At 51.3% G+C, this 20,760-nt stretch overlaps 1 protein-coding gene across 1 annotated transcript in view; it reads left to right on the plus strand.

Annotated features, from left to right (window-relative positions):
* The window catches only part of LOC140387420 (alpha-2,8-sialyltransferase 8B-like), a 78,549-nt gene that overhangs the window by 21,836 nt on the left and 35,953 nt on the right, over positions 1 to 20,760 (plus strand). Inside the window, exon 2 of the mRNA XM_072470509.1 lies at positions 1,019 to 1,081. Within this exon, the coding sequence (XP_072326610.1) occupies positions 1,019 to 1,081 (63 nt within the window). The remainder of the gene's footprint in view (positions 1 to 1,018; positions 1,082 to 20,760) is intronic.

The following is a 20,760-nucleotide window of genomic DNA, read 5'->3' on the forward strand; positions in this document are numbered from 1 at the left end:
CTAACTGGCCTATAAATTCCCATCTTCTGCCTCCCTCCCTTCTTAAACAGTGGTGTTACATTAGCCGCTTTCCAGTCCTTTGGGACCCTTCCTGCCTCCAGTGATTCCTGAAAGATCACCACCAATGCCTCCACAATCTCCTTTTAGAACCCTGGGTGTAGTCCATCCGGTTCAGGTGATTTATCCACCTTCAGACCTTTCAGTTTTACCAGAACCTTCTCCTTAGTGATGGCCACTGCACTCACCTCTGCCCCCTGATTCTCCTGGAGCTCTGGCATCCCACTGGTGTCTTCCACCGTGAAGACTGATGTAAAATAACTATTTTGTTTGTCTGCCATTTCTTTGTTTCCTATTATTACTTCTCCAGCCACATTTTTCAGTGGTCCAATGTCTATTTTTGCCTTACTCTTACCTTTTTTATATTGAAAAAACTCTTCCTATCTTCCTTTATATTACTAGCTAACTTGTACTCATATTTCATCTTCTCCCCCCTTATTGCTTTTTTGGTTGTCCTCTGCTTGCTTTTAAAGGCTTCCCAATCCTCTGGCTTCCCACTAATGCTCGCCACTTTGCATGCTTTTTCTTTTGCTTTTATGCTGTTCTTGACTTCCCTTGTCAGCCATGGATGCCCTTAGCATGTTTCCTCCTCTTTGGGATGAATTACTGTTGTGCTTCCCGAATAAACCCCCCAAAAAACATTAAAAAACCCATCTGGTTCACCAATGTTCTTCAGGGAGGGAAATCTGTCGTCCTTACCTGGTCTGTCCTACATATGACTCCAGACCCACAGCAATGTAGTTGACTGTTAATTACACTCTGAAATGGGCACACAAGCCATTCGGTTCCCGGACAATTAGGGATAGGCAACAAATGCTGGCCCAGCCAGTGACTCCTCCATCCCAACAAAGAATAAAGACAAAAAAAAAATCAGAGTCGAAAGAATGCTTCTTTCACCTCACAGTCAAATTGCTGAGTGATGCTGCAAGAGCTTTGAACATATGTTGTTTTATCCCTGCAGATTTTCAGAAGGAAGGAGGGCTATGAAGTCAGCCAAGGATGCTTTACAGAACAAATGTTGCAGGTATGTAAGTTCAGAGCACATTCTTTTCCTTTATGTTTTAGTTAGGACACAGGGATTTGTAACCTGGTGAGGGAAATTTGCAACACAAAGCATGTGAGGGTGATAGTTTGTACATACAACACCACCAAGTGATGGCCCCGGATCTGTACCTGTGATTTACTCATATATACACTTCCAAATTCAATCACATCACTGGGCAGTTGTGAAGAATAAATCAGGCATTCCTCACAAGGAAATAAATAGCTGGAATATAGGGCCAATAATGCTATTGCCGTGGACCCCTGATTCACGGTGACATTCACAGCGCCAGAGACCCGGGTTTGATTCCCGGCTTGGGTCACTGTCTGAGCGGAGTCTGCACGTTCTCCCCGTGTCTGCGTGGGTTTCGTCCGGGTGCTCCGGCTTCCTCCCACAGTCCAAAGCTGTGCAGGTTAGGTGGATTGGCCATGCTGAATTGCCCCTGAGTGTCCAAAGGTTAGATGGTGTTACTGGGTTACGGGGATAGGGTGTGAACTTAAGTAGGGTGCTCTTTCCATGGCCGGTGTAAACTCAATGGGCCGAATGGCCTCCTTCTGCACTGCAAATTCTATGGTTCTATATGATTTCCTGGCTTTTCATTAATGGACCGCAAGGAATGGAGAAGAAACACAACATCACAATTTGCTCGACATCCCAAAACCAAGAAAGCCATGAACGATGCTCCAAACCTGCAAGTAACAGGCAACCATTCTGGGTTAAAGGGTAGGTCACAGTTTCCGCAACAGGTGGATGATTCAGTCAGCAGCTCCAATGGATAAGGGAAGGGGTGGAATTTTCCAAAGAATGCACAGTGTGCACGATCCGATGAGAAAAGTCGTGTGGAACTTGCTGGTTGCCAAGCTGCCTTTTCGAACCAATTCAAACGGCACTCTGTGCAATTTCAAAGTGCTGGAGAGGATCACACATAATAATAATAATAGTCTTTATTATTGTCACAAGTAGGCGGACATTAACATTGCAGTGAAGTGACTGTGAAAACCAGCTTGGGGGGAGGGGGGACGTTGCTTAAACTCACCGGGAAAGCTGGGATTTAGAGTTCGGGGTGCCGTTTTTAACGGGCACCCCAATCTCAAAGCAAAGTTCAAGGCTTACCTCCCACCCCGCCCTTCACCCCAGTAATCGGGACCCCCAGCAGATAAGGAGAACACCCCCAACCTTCCACACAGAGGGCCAATCTTGCCCCCCCCCATCTCCAATCAATGGTTGGGGTCACCCGCCCCCAACACAATACAAGCATCAGGGTGCCTCGACCCCCCCCCATTATCACTGATAACAGGGCACACCCTATTCTAACTCTCGCCCCCCCCCTCCCATCCCTGCCACCACTATGCAGGCAGAACCCCTCCCATCCCAGCATTGTTTTCCTTCCCACAATGTGGGAGCCATGAGGTTCCTTTGGGGACAAGGCCTAGCCCTATCCCTGGCCCTGTTCTCTGTCACCACACCTGGCAGTGCCAAGCTGGCAGTGCCAAGCTGGCAGTGCCTGGGGTGGTGCCAGGGGACTGTGCCAGGTACTGCTCGGCCATGTCCATCACCACCCGGGAGCTCTACTCCCCTCTGAGCCCCCGGCCTGGCCATCGTGGCTCGTTTTGCTTTTTGGAAACTAGTGGTGATTCACGCCAGTGGGGGGGGGGGGACATACAGCAAACCCGGAAGATAAGGCGTTATGCCGTCCAAGCATATTTTAATCTATTTAACTTGATAGTGATCAGATTCACTGATTGGTTGTGAACCTGATTACCTCGCCGGCAGGGGGCGGGAAAATCCACGCGAGTTCACGGCCATAACGGGATTTCCGTCTGATGCGAACTGGGGAGGGTGTCACCTCCAAGGCAAAGGAGCCAAACTTTACTTGAATGGAAACAGAAAATTCTGGACAACCTCAGCAGGTCTGACAGCGTCGGTGGAGAGAGGAGGGAGCTAACGTTTCCCGTCTGGATGACTCTTCGTCAAAGCTGGAGAGAACTGGAAATTGGGGGGGGGGGTGCAATGGTGAGGGAAAAACAGATTGATCAATGGAAAAAATGAAAATAAATATAGGAATGGGAAGAAAGTGGAGGGGAGGGTTCATCTGGAAAGCTGTAGCGTGCCTAATTGGAAGATGAGGTGCTGTTCCTCCAGTTTGCGCTGGGCTTTACTGGAACATTGCAGCAGGCTGAAGACGGGCATGTGGATGTGAGAGAAGGACGGTGAGCTGAAATGGCAGCGACAGGGTCCTGCTTGCGATCGGACTGGAGGTGTTCTGCAAAGCGGTCACCAAATCTGCGTTTAGTCGGTCCAATGTAGAGTAGACCGCATTGGGGGCAGAAAATGGAAATATATCTCCGCTCCTTCACTGTCGCTGGGGCAACATCCTGGAACTCCCTCCCTAACAGCACAGTGGGTGTACCCACACTTCAAGGACTGCAGCGGTTCAAGAAGGCAGCTCACCACCACCTTCTGAAGGGCAACGAGGGATGGGCAATAAATGCTGGCCTAACCTGCGACGTCCGCATCCCGTAAATGAATTTTTAAAAATAGACCAGATTGAAGGAGGTGCACGTGAAGTGCTGCCTCACTTGAAAAGAGTGTTTAGGGCCTGAGGTGGTGAGCAGGGAAGAGGTAAAGGGGCAGGTGTTACACCTTCTGCGATTGCATGGCAAGGTGCTGTGGAAAGAGGGTGAGGTGCGGCTATTCGTACCCGCATGGGTCCCGGTTTTGCCTCTCTCTTTTTGGGGTATGTGGAACATTCCTTGTTCCAGTCCTACTCCAGCCCCATCCCAAAACTCATTTTAAAATAAATTTAGAGTACCCAATTAATTTTTCCAAGTAAGGAGCAATTTAGCGTGGTCAATCCACCTACCCTGCACGTCTTTGGGTTGTGGGGGTGAAACCAACACAAACACGGGGAGAATGTGCAAACTCCACACAGGCAGGGGCCCAGGGACGAGATCCAACCCGGGTCCTCGGCGCCGTGAGGCAGCAGTGCTAACCACTGTGCCACCATGCTGCCGTCCTGCAGCTCTTTCATCGGTACACCGATGACTGTTTCGGTGCCACTTCATGGTCCCATCTGGCGTTGGAAAAATTTATTAACCACCTTCACATGTTTCATCTCCCACACTTCCCTTCCCTTCCTTGACCTTTCTATTTCAATTTCTGGGGATAGACTGTCCACCAATATCCATTGCAAACCCACCGACATCCACAGATACCTTCACATCTCATATCCTATAAGGACTCCATCCCATTTTCCCAGTTCCTTCGCCTCAGTCGCATCTGTTCCGTTGATACCACTTTCCAAAACGGTGCTGTGAGCATGTCTTTGTTCTTCCTTAATCGGTGGTTTTCCACCCACTCTGGTCGACAGGGCTCTCAACCATGTCCAACCCATCTCCCGCACCTCTGCCCTCACCCCCTCTACTCCCTCCCTCCCAGAACCAGGATAGGATTCTCCTTGTCCTCACTTTTCACCCCACCAGAGCGGTCTACTGTACATTGGAGAAACTAAACGCAGACTGGGTGAAGGCTTTGTAGAACACCTCCGGTCCGTCCGCAAGTAGGACCCAGGCTTTTCCTGTCGCTGCCATTTCATCACTCCATCCTGCTCTCACGTCCACATGTCCGTCCTTGGCCTGCTGCGATGTTCCAGTGAAGCCCAGCGCAAACTGGAGGAACAACAGCTCATCTTTGAACGAGGCACGTTCCCCCCCCCCCCCCCCCCCCCCCCACCCCCCCAAGTATAAATCTGATCCCACTTCCAGTTCTCTCCAACTTTGACAAAGAATCATCCCTTCACTCTCCACAGATGCTGTCAGACCTGCCGAGACGGACCAGAATTTTCTGTTTTTGTTTCAGATTCCAGCATCTGCAGTAATTTGCTTCTTTCCAGATGCTTGAAATACTTATCAGGTCTGTTGCATCTGTGGAGGGAGTAACAGCATTAATGTTCCAACTTGATATTTTGACAGAAGTTCTGTGGGATTCTGAAGAGCCGGGAAATTCTTCCCGGTGTCCTGGATATTATTTAATATTTAACCAGCACCTGAAAACAGATTATCCAAGTGTTAACCCAGATTTATTTCTGGGATGTTGGCTGCTGTATTTCCTATATTGCCATAGCGACTTCACTTAAAATGTAAACATTCAAAACGGCATTAGATGACTACTTACGTACAGGTGTAGGGGGGAAAGGCAGGGGAACGGCACTAAGTAATGATACTTGTTTAGAGAGGCGGTGCGGACACAATCGGCCAATGGGCCTCACTCTGTGTTGTAACAATTCGGTGATTCTGTGACACTAAATTGGGACATTTAGAGATTGTGAAAGGTGATATATTCATGCAAGTCTTCTTTTCCTCTTTTTAATAAAGGTGAAGGGAATCAGACAAATAACAATAAGAAGAGGTTTATTTATAATACGTACTGTTTACACAGGGGGGCCCGGTTAGACTTCACGGGTCCTCTCTTTCTCTGGCGGTCGGTTCCTACCTGGCCGACCTTATATAGACAAAGTAATAGCCCTGTAGTTAGCGGGGGAGCTCATACTCCTAGAGCCACATGGGGAAAACAGCCCCAGGTGTTACATGACGATGAAGATGAGGAATGGACAAAGGAGTAGAAAATGAAGTTAAAAACACCTACGACGAGGAAGACTCTGAAGAAACTGGTGGAGCCCTGCGGGCGGCGGGTGAGGCAGACACTTTGGCCATGGCACATCGTTGACTGGCGGTAGGACCGGAACAGCCGGAGTATAACGAGTCGGAGAACGAATGCTTGTGGCTGGACAGCCTGGGCGGAGAACCATCTGAAGGGGGTCGAACGACAATGGCCGACTCAGAGACTCCAGTGGTTTGTGTGTCCATATCGGAAGACCAGACATCTGGGGGCGGGATTCTCTGATCCTGAGGATAAGTGTTGATGCCGTTGTAAACGCCGTCGCGTTTCTCGACGGCGTCAACATGGCCTCAGGAGCAGCGATTCTGACCCCTACAGGGGGCCAGCACGGCACTGGAGCGACCCACGCCGCTCCAGCTGCCGATCTCTGGTGTCAGGTGGGCGCCGCGGATCTGCGCATGCGCAGTGGCTCCCTTCGCCGTGCCGGCGCAACATGGCGTGGGGCGACAGGGGCCGACGCGGAACTAAAGAGGCCCCCAGCCCGAGAGGCCAGCCCGCTGATCGGTAGACCCCGATCGCGGCCCAGACCACAGCGGAGGCCCCCCCCCCGCCCCCCCCTCCAAGCCCCGCCCCCGGGTGCATGCACGGCGAGGTCCCGCCGGGTAAGAGTAGGTATGAACGGTGACAGCGGGACTTGCCTTTTTTTGTGTGGCAGCTCGGCCCATCCCAGGCGGAGAATCGCCGGGGGGGGGGGGCATCGTAGAGCGGCCCCTGACCGGCGCCGTGCTGACCGCGCCAGCACCAATGGCGCCGATTCTCCGCTGTCCGGAAAATCGGCGGTCCGGCGTTGGGACGGCGTGGCGCGATTCGTGCCCGGCCCAGCTATTCTCCGGCCCGGCCTGGTGTCGCAAAATAAAAAAATGATGTAGTCGGGAGTGCAGACTGTGGAGCCGGACTATCCGGCCGGACTAGTGTGGAGTTTGTCCGAGGAGCCGTCTGAGCGGCAGGCCGGAGCGGGGCAGAGTTCCCCCGAGGAAGAGTCCGGGCAGTGGGCTGGAGAGGGGCAGAGTTCCCCCAAGGAGCATCCAGGGCGGCAGACTGCCAAGCACGAAGATGATCGAGGTGACGCTTCATTGGCTGACCTTGAACACGGACCTGGTATGAAACTGGACCTTTTTGATGAACGACGACCCCTGGAAACCAATGAGAAACTTCACCAAAGGTACAGCCGCTGACCGCCTCATCAGGTGCGAAACATTGCAGAAGGTGATGCCTATCCAGGCAACGCCCATGGAAATCTTGTGTGGGTCGCATTTTTGCGCCGACGTCGGGTGGCAACAAGCCTAACCGAGGCCGGAGTCAGCAGCCTATCAGATTTCGGCCTGGGCCACCCGTGGAACAGCATGAGGAGTCGTCCTACACGAGAAGAGGAAGGTTGCCAGCCTGGTATCATCGAACCTGTGGTTTGTTTCTTCAGGGCCCACTTCACTGTCTGGGCAGCACATTCCACCAATCCGTTTGACACGGGATGATAGGGTGCAGTGCGAAAATGGCGGATTCCATTCACCTCCGTGAAGGCAGCGAACTCCTCACTAGTAAATGAGGCCCGGTTGTCCGTAACCCGGGTAATCCGTGGAAGGAGAACGAGGTGTGCAGCCGCTCAATGGTTGCGCGGGAGGTGATGGACGCCATTTTGTGGACCTCCAACCCCTTTGAGTGCACATCCACCAAAATGAGGAACATGGAGCCCAGAAATGGGCCAGCGAAGTCCGCGTGAACGCAGGCCCAGGGACATTCAGGTCCCTCCCATGGGTGCAAAGGCACTGCTATTAGAAGCAGCCGATGGGCCTGACACACAGGTCAATGCTGGGCCACCAGCTCAATGTCCACATCAATGCCGGGTCACCAGACATAACTCCTGGCTAACATTTCCGTTTTGGAAACGCCCAGATGAGCAGCATGAAGGTCTTTTAGATCTAACCGTAGGCCTCCGTAGGTACAACGTCTCTTGTGCCCCACAGGAGGACACTGTCTTCAATGCGCCGTTCCGTCATTTCAGCCGAAAAGGCCTTCAACTCCACTGTCGCCGTGGTCACCGTGGCCCGCCGGATAAAACCAACTGTCACACTTTTGCTAACACACGGACCATATTGCGTCCAATTGCGAATGCAAGTAGCCATGACAAGCAAGGTGTTCATAAAGTTGAGGACAGCCTTGATTTCGTCAGACGTCGGCGGATCCACCGATGCTACGGGCAAGGGGAGCCCTTAATGCTTCGGCATTCGCAATCAACAAGCCCAAACGGTGTTCGAATGTGTATTCGTAGACAGCCAATAGAGTAGAGCCCAGCTCTGGATCCGGGCTGGATCCTCAGCGGCACTGCCTTATTCTCGAGAAAGTGGCCAAGCAGAGACTTATTATCCAATCTGACGAAAAAAATGGCAGCCATAAACTTATTGGTGGAAGTGTTTGACCCCGAAGATGACTGTCAGACTTTCCTTTGCTATATGCGCATAAACCGGGTCGGTTTTTCTGCAGAAGAAAATGGAGGGGGTCCAGGATTGTTGCCAAATTTGGCATAAAACAGCCATAATAATGTATCAGGCCCAAGAAGGAACAAAGCTCTACAGCATCACATGGCGCGGGGGCCATCTTGATTGCCTGCGCTTTTTCAGCAACTAGGTGTAGGCCGCCCTGGTCCACCCGATAGCCTAAATATACCACCTCCTTCAGGTGGAAGGCGCACTTTGCTTTGCCCAGATGGACGCCATATTCTGAAAACCGCTGCAAAACTGCTTCAAGGTGTTTGAGGTATTCAGCTTCCGCCGCCGCCGTAATTAACAAGATAGACAGCAACGTGGCTAAATCTCGTAAAATACCTTCTATAACACGTTGAAACACGGCGCGAGCCAAAGAAACACCCAATGGAAGCCGAATATTCTCATATAAGCCTTTATGAGTGTTGACTGTAACATATTTTCTTGAGGCGTTGTGCAGTTTTAGATGCAAATAAGCATTGCTTATATCTAATTTTGTGAATGTGGAGCCATCTGCCAACCTGGCGTATAGATCTTCGATACAAGGGAATGGGTATCATTCAAGCGTGAAGCCATATTTATTTATTGAACAAAATTCAAGTCTTCTTTTCCCCAATTAAGGGGCAATTTAGCGTGGCCAATCCACCTACTCTGCACATCTTTGGACTGTGGGGGTGAGTCCCATGTAGTCACGGAGAGAATGTGCAAACTCCACACAGACAGTGACCCGGGGCCGGGATCGAACCCGGGTCCTCAGTGCTGTGAGGCAGCAGTGCTGACTACTGTGCCACCGTGTTGTGGTGAAGCCTGAAGCCGTATTTATGGTTAATTTGTAGCTGCCGCAGAGGCAGGCAGTCTGATCGGGTTTCATCACCGGTACTACCGGTGCCGCTCTGTGGCAAAAAGAACCGGCCGAATGATTCCAAGGCTTTCTAATCGCTGGAGTTCAGCTTCGAGCTTGTCCACAGTCACATTCGTCACTGGCAGTAGACGAAAAACGAGGCCATGCATGCGGATCTACTTGAATTTTCACTGCGGCCCCTTTCATTTTTCCAAGGCTGGGCCCGTAAACGTTGGGGGAATTTCTGCAACCACGCATATAAACCTTGAGGACACATTGCCAATCGAGCTGTAAATCGTGCAGCCAATCCTGACCCAGCAGGTTGGGATCATCGCCTGCACACGATGCGGGGAAGACTCCAAGGTTGATGTCCTTAAACCACCGGACCAGGCGTGGAGCCGCCAACCGACTAACGCTCACGGGTATACATAGCGGCCGAGTTGGCCAACCACAATCTATTCATTCCGTGCCAGATCCAGTCGAACACAGTTGCAGCACCACTGTGACTGCAGCACCCGTATCTAATTCTATCTGAATTAAGTGGCTGTTAACTCATACAGGGATGCAAATAGGGGCCACTCACAGGGCAGCCATGCAGTTTAGCCACGGACTCGTCTCCAGCTTCTTTAGGGCCGTCCAAATGAAGGCCCCGCGCACAGGGGTGGTCTACCTGGTCCCGAGCAGTCAGGGCGCTGTCCCTCATGCTGCCGACAGCTTCAGCTACCCCGATGTTCACACTTCCCACAGGGCGCTGAGTCGGCAGCTCCAAAATCCGGAGAGGATGTGCGCCATGGCCTAGGTCCTCGAGACTTCGGGCGTCGTGTTGGGTGCTCCGATATACAAATTAACCAACACGGTTGTAGATGGTACAACTCTGTTTTATTATTCTGTACAATAATAACTGTTAACTTCTGGCTGTGGTTCGTACTTCACCAGCTAACCTGTGGACCCAGCCCTAGCACTATCTTAGTGAGGCACTCAGCACACGGTGTATGTCTGAGTGGCACGCTGTGAGCTCTGTGCTCTGAGCTGTCTCCTGGTAGAATGAGCGGGAACTGTGGTGTTCCCTGTTTTATAGTGCGTGTGCTCTCACTGGTGATTGGCTGCGATGTGTGTGTGTTGATTGGTCCAACTACCCGTCCATCAGTGTGTGTGTGTGATTGCACCATGATATGTTAATGAGGATATCATGACAGCTGCAATCCATTCTAGTCGCAGAAAGGCGGTGAGGGGGTTGGCATCGAACAAAGTTAATCTCTATACCTTGGAGCTCCTGCATGCCCCAGGCAGCAAGAGAAATCTGCAAAGCCTGCTGGAATGTTAGGGAAGCTTCACCAAGGAGCCTTTTTTGTATGTCAAGATTGTTAATACTGCAAACCAAGCGGTCACGAAGCATATCCACCAACACAGCCCCATAGGCACGATACTCTGCAACCGGGAAACGTACTCGGCAACTGACCGTTCTGCCGTATTAAATCTGTACCGTTGCACAATGATGGATGGTGTCAGATTGAAATGATTCCCTACTAGCACGATGAGCTGGTCAAATGCTATCGTATCCAGTGCCGTCAGAAACATGAGGCCCCTAATTATGTCAAATGCGTGCGTTCCACAGGTCATTAGCAATATCACAGTCTGGCACTCACATTCGGTTTTGTTGCTGGAATGGAAAATGCATCGCAAACATTCTGCGTATTGGTTCCATGACTCAAACGTAGTGTTACAAGCATCTGACAGACCAAATAAAGGCACAGTGAAGGTTCAACACCGTACCTCAATCCCAGATGAAGCACAGTCACGGAGAGATGAGAGATGCCGTATTCGCCAGAGCAGCATGTTGACCGTTCCAGTTTATCTTCGTCGCCAGTTTAATAAAGGAGAAGGGAGTCAGACGAGTAACAATAAGAAGATGTTTATTTATAATACGGACTATTTACAAGGGGCCTGGTTAGATGTCACTGGATTCTCTCTCTCTGTCAGTCGGTTCCTATCTGGCTGACCTTATATATACATTGTAATAGTTAGTAGGGGAGCTCATACTCCTCGGGTCACACGGGGAAAACAATTCGCCCAGCCCCACATGCTCCATGCAAGTTATTACACCCCGATAAATTTGAATTTCTCAGATTCCAAATGATAGACCATTTAAATGGTCGCTTCTCAGCTGATATCCAGTCAGTTTCATTTGCAGTACCATTACTCAGTTTACACTGAGTTCCAATCTGTGAATACCTTCTTGCCAGCCTGTCTACAACTTGTTCACACACAAAACATTTAATTGCGATTTGAGCACAATTCTGTGGTGTCTGCAAAGTCCTGTTGTGAATTCCGTTGCTGTTCATATTTCCACATCACTGCACATTTCCTTGGCTGGCTGTCCCTCTACTCAAGGTCTCAAGTTTCTGTCATGAGGTGTGAACAGGCCAAATTCCCGACGCACATGCTTTTGGGCATGTAGGGGCAGGGGTGGTAGTGGGATCCGGAGCGGCGGATTTGCTTTCTTTACCTTCCTCCCTTGCTACCATTCCGCCTCATCATTAAGACTCAAAGCATTCTTATAGAATCATAGAATTTACAGTGCAGAAGGAGGCCATTCAGCTCATCAATTCTGCACCGGCCCTTACAAAGAGCACCCCTACTGAAGCCCACGTATCTACCCTATCCCCGTAACCCCCATTTAACATTTTTTGGAAACTAAGGGAAATTTAGCATGGCCAATCCACCTAACCCGCACATCTTTGGACTGTGGGAGGAAACCGGAGCACCCGGAGGAAACCCACGCACATACGGGGAGAGCGTGCAGACTCCGCACAGACAGTGACCCAGCCGGGAATCGAACCTGGGACCCTGGAGCTGCGAAGCAACTTTGCTAACCACTGTGCTACAGTGCTGCCCAAATTTAAATCAAATTGCACCATCCGCAGTGGTGGGATTTGAACCTGGGCCCCCAGAGCATTAGTCTGGGCCACTAGTCCAGTGACAATATCACTATGCCACCACCTCCCCTAATGGATAGCTTGATGGATAGGTTGCTGCCATTTTGAAGGTTAGGTAGTCAGCTCCCTCCATAATTGGACCCTCTAATCCTGAGGGGCAGAGAGGGGAAACTGCACTCATGACGCACAAGGCTGTTCATCCATTACTGACATTGCTGTGACATAGTGTGGATTCTGCAGCAGCGGTTGGGAAGGGGAATGCCATGTGCATTACTCCATTGTTAGAAACAGAATAATCTATCAGATGCAGGAAGGAGTTTACTGCACACCAATGCAGTCCATCTGGGCAGGTCCAAACTTCAAAATGTCCGATGGACTACTCACGACCTCTGCCAATCTGCATCCACCTTCTCTCTCCTTCACCAGCCTCTGTGTCGGTGACGCAGCCTTCCCTCTCCTGTGTGCAGAAACCGCAGAGATGCAACTTCGAAACAGGGTCCCATGTGGCCCGAGATTCAGCCAATATCCTGCACAAGTGTTGGAATGAATAATTATTCTGCACACAGTTTCCCAGCTGCTGGAACAAGCACATCAGCATCCACTGATTCGGGAAGAATTGGGTCGAAACACAAGGCTGTCTTGCTGTTGCATTTCATGTCTTCCTGTGTCGCACAATGGAATGAAAACCTGAGCTACCAGATGTATGCTGTGCTGCCAAAGGGCCCCCAGTATGGTTATCCTTCATGTGTGTATATCAGAACTATGTCCTTAATGCACGGACTAATGTGTGACTGAGACATATTGACTGATTTTTTTAAAAATTGTTCACAGGATCTAGGCATCACTTCCGGGGCCAGCAGTTATTTACCATCTTTAATTGTCCTTGAGGATGTGTTAATGAGTTGCCTTCAGTAACCGTTGCAGCCCATGTGGTGTAGGTACAGTCATGGGTGCTGTTCGGAAGGGAGTTCCAGGATTGTGACCCAGTGACCATGAAGAAATGGTGACATGGTTCTAAATGAGGATGGTGTGTGGCTTGGAGGGTAACCTGTAGGTCGTGGTGTTCCCATTCGCCTGCCGCCTTTCTCCGTCGAGGTGGTAGAGGTTGTGGGTATGGAATGTATTGTCAAAAGAACCTTGGTGAGTTTATCAGTTCATCTTGTAGTTGGTACACACTGCTGCCTAGTGCATTGGTGATGGAGGGATAAAGGTTGAAGGTGGTCGATGGGTGCCAATCAAGTGGACTGCTTTGTCCTAAATGGTGTCGAGCTTCTTTTTTTTAAATAAATGTTTTTATTCTCCATTTTCACACTTTCCTTCAAAGTTTACACCCCACCAACAGGCAACAAACGGTAACAAATACAAAGTCAATACCCGTAACATCAACAACGATCCCATCCTCCCACCGCCCCACCCAACTGTCAATATATGCATCAATTAAAACAAACCCTCCCACGGTGGGAAAAAACAAAGACGAAAAAGAGAAAGGAGTCCGGAATCACCCATGGCCGCCATTAACCTATAGAGTCTCCCCCCCCCCCCCCCCCCTCCCCGACACTCAATGCCACCCAACCTCCCAAGGAGTACCATAATTGACACCCAAGAGTTGTAACCCCCCTCCCCAGCTCCTCCCCTCCACTTCCTCTTGTAAAACTCCTCCCAACCCACCTCGGTTCCTTCCCCCCAACTTTCCACCCTGGCTAGACCCCTCGGACCCTGTTCTGCCAGGCTCCGATGGCCGCAGCCCCACCTCACTCCCGTTCACTGGCCGGCTTAACCCGGCCAGCGTGGAGCCCCCCGCCCAGGTCTCTTTCCCCCTTGCCCGGCCCCAGGAAAAACCCAGAAGTCCCCTTTAGCACACAAACCCCGCATACACCCCCACACCCCAAAGAACCCTCATTCCGACTGAAAGTCCCCTTTCTTCCCTTGTCCAAATATACACAACGTTGGCTCCTATAGCCCTTACACCAGCACGCAGTGAAACAAAAAAGAAAAAAATACAGTCATGAGGCTACATCGCTACACGACCATTTCTCAATTCTACCACAGTCCTTCTGCCTTCGCAAACTCCTCCACTGCTTCCGCCGTTCCAAAATAAAAGTCCTTGGATTTGTAAGTCACCCTCAGCTTCGTTGGATATACAATGCCGCACCGCACCTTGCTAATGTACAGTGCCCTCTTCACCCGGCTGAAGGCAGCCCGCCTCCTCGCCAGCTCCAAATTCCTGGTAAACACGTATACCAGCTCCAGCCCACTGCACCACCCGCTTCACCTTAGCCCAGCACAGGACCTTCTCCTTTACACTGTACCTACGGAAGCTCAGAGTCACTACTCCTGGCGGCTCACTCGCCTTTGGTACAGGCCTCCACAACCGATGTGCCCGATCCAGCTCATATCAAGAGGGATCTTCCCCCTCCCCCAATAGTTTTGCCAACATCATGGCAAAGTACTCAGTCGGCCTCGGTCCTTCCACTCCTTCGGGCAGCCCCACAATCCTCAAATTCTGTCGCCTGGATCTGTTTTCCAGGTCTTCCCTTTTGTCTCGCAGATCCTTGTTGATCTCCATCACCTTTCCCATCTCCTTCCCCATCGAGGTAAGTTGACCACTGTGCTGCAGTAATGTCTCTTCCACTTCCTTCAACGCCTCGCCTTGCTCCCGCACCTCCGCCACTGCGCTCGCCACCGCCATCCTCACCAGGGTAATCGCCTCCTCCACCAGCACTTTCAAAACCGCCCCCATCGCCTTCCTCATTGCCTCCATATGTTTCGTAAACTGCCTTTCGAATTCCCCGGCCATCACCGTAGTTATTTCTTCAGCCGTAAGCAATGCGGCCTCGCCTGGTGCTCCAGCCTCCATTTTCTTTACTGACCCCGTGGTGACCTTTCCACTCTCCGACGGACTTTCAGCTGCTTTTTACAACGCCGTTTTTTTGCTGGTCTTCGCCATTTCCCTTCTCTGTGCTGTCTCCCGACTTTTACTGCCTTCGCTGGCCCTAGGACCGGGCATTAACCCCCGACAATGCCATTCCCGAATGGGAGCCCTCCAACGTGCGGCTACCTCCCGCCCGCCGTCACCGGAGGTCCCCGGTGTCGAGCTTCTTTTAAAAAAAATATTATTTTAATTCTCCTCCTTTTTCACATTTTCTCCCGCATTTACACCCATCAACTATAAACAATAATCAGCAAGATATGTCAATCCCCTTAATAACAACGATCCCATCCGCCCACCAACCCCCAAACATCAGCCCACATGTTTACATAAACAAATGACAAAAAGGAATCAGGGATTACCCATAGTCACCCTTAATCTACACAGCCCCCCCCCCCACCCCCCAACTAATGGTCGATGTTATCCAGTTCTTGAAAGTGCAGAATAAATAGTGCCCATGACTTGTAGAACCCCTCCGAGCTTCCCCTCAGTTCGAACTTAACTTTCTCAAGGGTCAAGTATTCCAACAGGCCCCCCCGCCATGCCAGGGCACTGGAGAGGCTGCTCTCCATCCCAGCAGGATCCGCCTTCGGGCGATCAACGAGGCGAAGGCTATGATATCTGCCTCAGCACCCGTTTCCAACCCTGGCTGGTCCGACACCCCGAATATGGCCTCCTGGGGACCCGGGTCGAGTTTCACACGCACCACCTTGGAAATTACCCTAAACACCTCCTTCCAGTACTCCCCTAGCTTTTGACAGGACCAAATCATATGAACGTGATTAGCGCCACCACCCCCCCCCCCCCCCAACACTCACACACATCCTCTACTCCTTCAAAACATCGGCTCATCCTCGCGCTCGTGAGGTGAGCTCTATATACCACCTTCAGCTGTATCAGCCCCAACCTCGCACATGAGGTGGAGACATTCACTCTCCGGAGCACCTCACACCAGACCCCCTCCACTATAACCTCTCCCAGCTCTTCCTCCCACTTTGCTTTGATCCCTTCCAGTGGTGCCTTATCCTCTTCCAGAATAGCTCCGTACACCGCTGACACTGCCCCCTTCTCCAGTCCCCTTGTCGTCAACACCTCCTCCAGCAATGTGGAGGCCGGTTCCTTTGGGAAGCTCTGTATCTCCTTCCTGGCAAAATCCCGAACCTGCATGTACCTAAACACTTCTCCTTGCTCTAGCCCATACTTCGCTTCCAGCTCCCTCAATCCTGCAAACCGACCCCAAAGAAACAAATCTTTTAGCGTCTTAATCCCCTTCTCTTCCCATTTCCGAAAACTTCCATCCCACCTCGGTGTCAAGCTTCTTGAGTGTTGTTGGAGCTGCACTCATCCAGGCAAGTGGAGAGTATTCCATTACACTTCTGATTTGTACCTTGTAGGTTAAGGACAGGCTTTGGGCAGTCAGGAGGTGCGTTACTCGCTGCAGGATTCCTAGTTGACTTGTTCTTGTAGCCACAGTATTTATATGGCTAGTCCAGTTCAATCCGCCACCCCCATCCCTGCCCCACTATATATCACTTTACATCAAGACAGCATTTGACAGAGTATGGCATCAAGGAACTCGAGCAAAACTGGAGTCAATGGGAATCACGGGCAAAACTCTCCACTGGTTGGAGACATACCTGGCACAAAGGAAGATGGTTGTGGTGGTTGGAGGTCAAGCACCTCAGTTCCAGGCTATCACTGTAGGATAGTGCCCTCAGGGTAGTGTCCTAGGCCCAACCATCTTCAGCTGCTTCATCAATGACCTCCCTTCCATCATAAGGTCAGAAGTGGGGATGTTTGCTGATGACTGCACAATGTTCAGCACCACTCGCAACTCCTCAGATGATGAAGCAGTCCCTGTCCAAATGCAGCATGACCTGGACAATATCCAGGCTTGGGCTGACAAATGGCAAGTTACATTTGTGCCACACAAGTGCCAGGTAATGACTATCTCCTAAAAGAGAGGCTCTAACCATCACCCCTTGACATTATATGACATTATTAACTCTGAATCCCGCACAATCAACATCCTGGGTGTTACCATTGGTCAGAAGCTGAACTGGACTAGCCATATTAATACTGCGGCTACCAGAGCAGGTCAAAGGCTAGGAATCCTATGGCGAATAACTCATCCCCTGACTCCCCTTAGCTTGTCCACCATCTACAAGGCACAAGTCAGGAGTCGAATGGAATATTCTCCACTTGTCTGGATGAGTGTAGCTCCAACAACATGCAAGAAGCTCAACACTATCCAGGACAAAGCAGCCCGCTTGATTGCTCCCCATTCTACAAACATTGAAACCCTCCATCACTGACAGAAAGTGTCATCTACAAGATGCACTGCAATAACTCACCAAGGTTCCTTCGACAGCACCTTTTAAACCCACGACCACTACCATTTAGAAGGACAAGGGCATCAGATACCTAGGAACACCACCTCCTGGAGGTTCCCCTCCAAGTCACTCACCACCCCAACTTGGAACTATATCGCCGTTCCTTCATTGTCGCTGGGTCAAAATCCAGCAACCCCCTCCCTAACAGCACAGTGGGTGTACCTACACTTCAGGAACTGCAACGGTTCAAGAAGGCAACTCACCACCACCTTCTAAAGTGCAATTAGGCAACAAATGCTGGCCTAACCAGGGACGCTCACCATCCCATAAATGAATTTAAGAAAGGAAATGCATTGGCTTTAGATAGGGCGAGGCACAGTTGCAATCCTCCCTTTGGAACCACTTTCACGAACATGGACGATGCTGTGAGGACATTTCCCCTTATGCGGAATTCAGAACCAGCAGGACATCATTTCAGAATAAAGGGTCTCTCATTTAAAACTGGGCAGCTCGGTAGCACAAGTGGATAGCACTGTGGCTTCACAGCGCCAGGGTCCCAGGTTCGATTCCCCACTGGGTCACTGTCTGTGCGGAGTCTGCACCTTCTCCCCGTGTCTGCGTGGGTTTCCTCCGGGTGCTCCGGTTTCCTCCCACAGTCCAAAGACGTGCAGGTTAGGTGGATTGGCCATGCCAAATTGCCCTTAGTGACCAAAAAGGTTAGGAGGGTCTATTGGGTTACGGGGATAGAGTGGAAGTGAGGGCTTAAGTGGATCGGTGCGGACTCGATGGGCTGAATGGCCTCCTTCTGCACTGTATGTTCTAAGTTCTATGTTCTATGAAGTGCAATTTCCTCGCTCAGTGGTTTGTCAACCTTTGACCTTTGGGATTCTGTAGCCCACAGTGCAATGGCGCCTGAGTCATTGACTATATTTAAGGCTGAGATCGACAGATATTTGAACTATAGGGGGGGTCAAGGGGTTGTGGAGTACAGGCAGGAAAGTGGAATTGAGGCCAAGGTGGCCCGGCGACACAGTGGTTAGCACCGCTACCTCACAACGCAAGGGGCCCGGGTTCGATTCCGGGCCCGGGTCATTATCTGTGTGGAGTTTGCACATTCTCCCCATGTCTGCTCCGGTTTCCTCTCACAGTCTATAGACGTGCAGGTTAAGTGAATGGCCATGCGAGATTACCCTTAGTGACCAAAGGTTAGGTGGGGTTACGGGGATGGGGCAGGGGAGTGGGCCTAGGCAGGGTGCTCTTTTGAAGGGTCTGACACGATGGGCCGAATGGCCTGCTTCTGCACTGTAGAGATTCTGTGATTGAATGGTGGAGCTGGCTCGCTGGGCCTATTCTTGTTCCTATTGCTTATCTTCCTTGTTCTTATAAATGGTTACTCGAGTGGGGTGCGGGAATTCCCGTGGAACTCATTTCCCAGCAAGGGTCAGAACTCCAAGGAACACAGGAGAGAAAAAGGACAGGAGAAAACAAGGTGCAGAAATGGAACTGGTACCAGAAGCCAGAATGACTCAGGTATCATTTTCAAAATTGTCATGGTGAAATACAAGACTTGACAGCTGGGATTATCCCCAGCTGCTGAGTCTGTTAATTCGATGGAGTCGGGCCTGCACACGCCTCAAACATGCTTTAAATAGTCGACTCTTTCTGGTTAAAGAGTCTGGCCCAATCAGAGCAAAGGGCCAGAGCAGTTCCTTGGTCTGATGGTGCTGAGGTCTGGGGCTGACCTCCAGCTCTGATTTCCTGGCGATTTGTTTGAGTGCGTCTCAGCAAACCCTATTCTTGTCCGAGCTCTGTCTCCACTCGGGATCTCAGTTTCCTCCAGCTGTTGTTTGAAGTTAGTCCAAATATTGGTTGAACTTAAAGAATAACATCAGACAGACGATCCCAGGAAAATGAAACTCCAGTCAAGCTGGGATTCAAGGTCAGGGGCCTGAATGCAGGTTAGTTGGTTTTACCTGCATGCAGGAAGTGGCTTTGGCGTAGGAAGGCCAAAAATGCAATACGTGTGGTGCAGTGGTTAGCACCGCTGCCTCACGGCGCTGAGGACCCGGGTTCGATCCCGGCCCCGGGTCACTGTCCATGTGGAGTTTGCACATTCTCCCTGTGTCTGCGTGGGTTTCACCCCCACAACCCAAAAGATGTGTGCAGGTTAGGCGGATTGGCCATGCTAAATTGCCCCTTAATTGGAAAAAAAATTATTGGGTACTCTAAATTTATCTTTTTTAAATGTAATACAGTTTCATGCTTCTCAATGCTGCCCAATGATCGTGATAGAGGCCATGGGCGAGATTCTCCACTCCCGCGCCGGTTGGTAGAATCACCTGGGTCGCCAAAATCTCCCGGGACGCCGGTCCGACGCCCTCCCGCGATTCTCCCAAGCGGCGGGAACGGCCCCGTCGAGGTCCGCGGGCCGTAGGCCGGAGAATCACCAGAGGCACCCAAAATGGCGATTCTCCGGCACCCCCGCTATTCTCAAGCCCGGATGGGCCGAGCGGCCAGCCCAAAACGGCGGGTTCCCCCCGGCGCCGTCCACACCTGGTCGCTGCCGTCGGGAACAGGGCGGGAACGCTGGGGGGGGCGGCCTGCGGGGTGGGGAGGGGGGATCCTGCACCGGGGGGTACCTGAAATGTGGGATGGCCCGCGATCGGTGCCCACCAATCGTCGGGCCGTCCTCTCTGAAGGAGGACCTCCTTCCTTCCGCGGCCCCGCAAAATCCGTCCGCCATCTTCTTGTGGGGCGTACTCGGAGAGGACGGCAACCACGCATGCGCGGGTTGCCGCCGGCCAACCCGCGCATGCGTGGGTGACGCCAGTTATGTGGAGCCGGCCGCGTCATGTATGGGGCGCCGCCTTTACGCGGCGACAAGGCCTGGTGCATGTAGATGACGCAGCCCCGCTCCTAGCCCATTATTGGGCCCTGAATCGGTCGGGATAGGGGCCGTTTTGCGCCGTCGTGAACCTCGACGGCGTTCACGACGGCGTGGGAACCTCGGCGTGGGAGTGGAGAATCCCGCCCCATGTGTCTGAGTATACACACACAAGTGTAGACATGTGAGAACAGAATCTAGTTCATCCGTGATGCCATCTGTGCTTGAATATCCTTCCAACCCTCAGTGGCTGGTGCATACAAGTAATGGTGTGTAGATACTGGAGAGCAGCCGACACCTCGGACACCAGAAAAAATCAACACTAGGGGGAGACAGAGGTCTCAGCTGAAAGAGACCAAATTGAAATAATTAAATCCAGGGGTACGTTTAAGACTGGTTTAGGACTGGTTGGGCTGGTTTAGTATTGGGCTGGTTTAGCTAAGTGGGCTAGACAGCTGGTTTGTGATGCAAAATAAGGCCAGCAGCGCGGGTTCAATTCCCAGACCAGCTTCCCCCGAACGGGCGCTGGAATGTGGCAACTAGGGGATTTTCACAGTAACTTCATACTTGTGACAATAAAAGAT

This window comes from Scyliorhinus torazame, chromosome 12 (genome assembly GCF_047496885.1).
Source record: "Scyliorhinus torazame isolate Kashiwa2021f chromosome 12, sScyTor2.1, whole genome shotgun sequence".
NCBI classification, from domain to species: domain Eukaryota; kingdom Metazoa; phylum Chordata; class Chondrichthyes; order Carcharhiniformes; family Scyliorhinidae; genus Scyliorhinus; species Scyliorhinus torazame.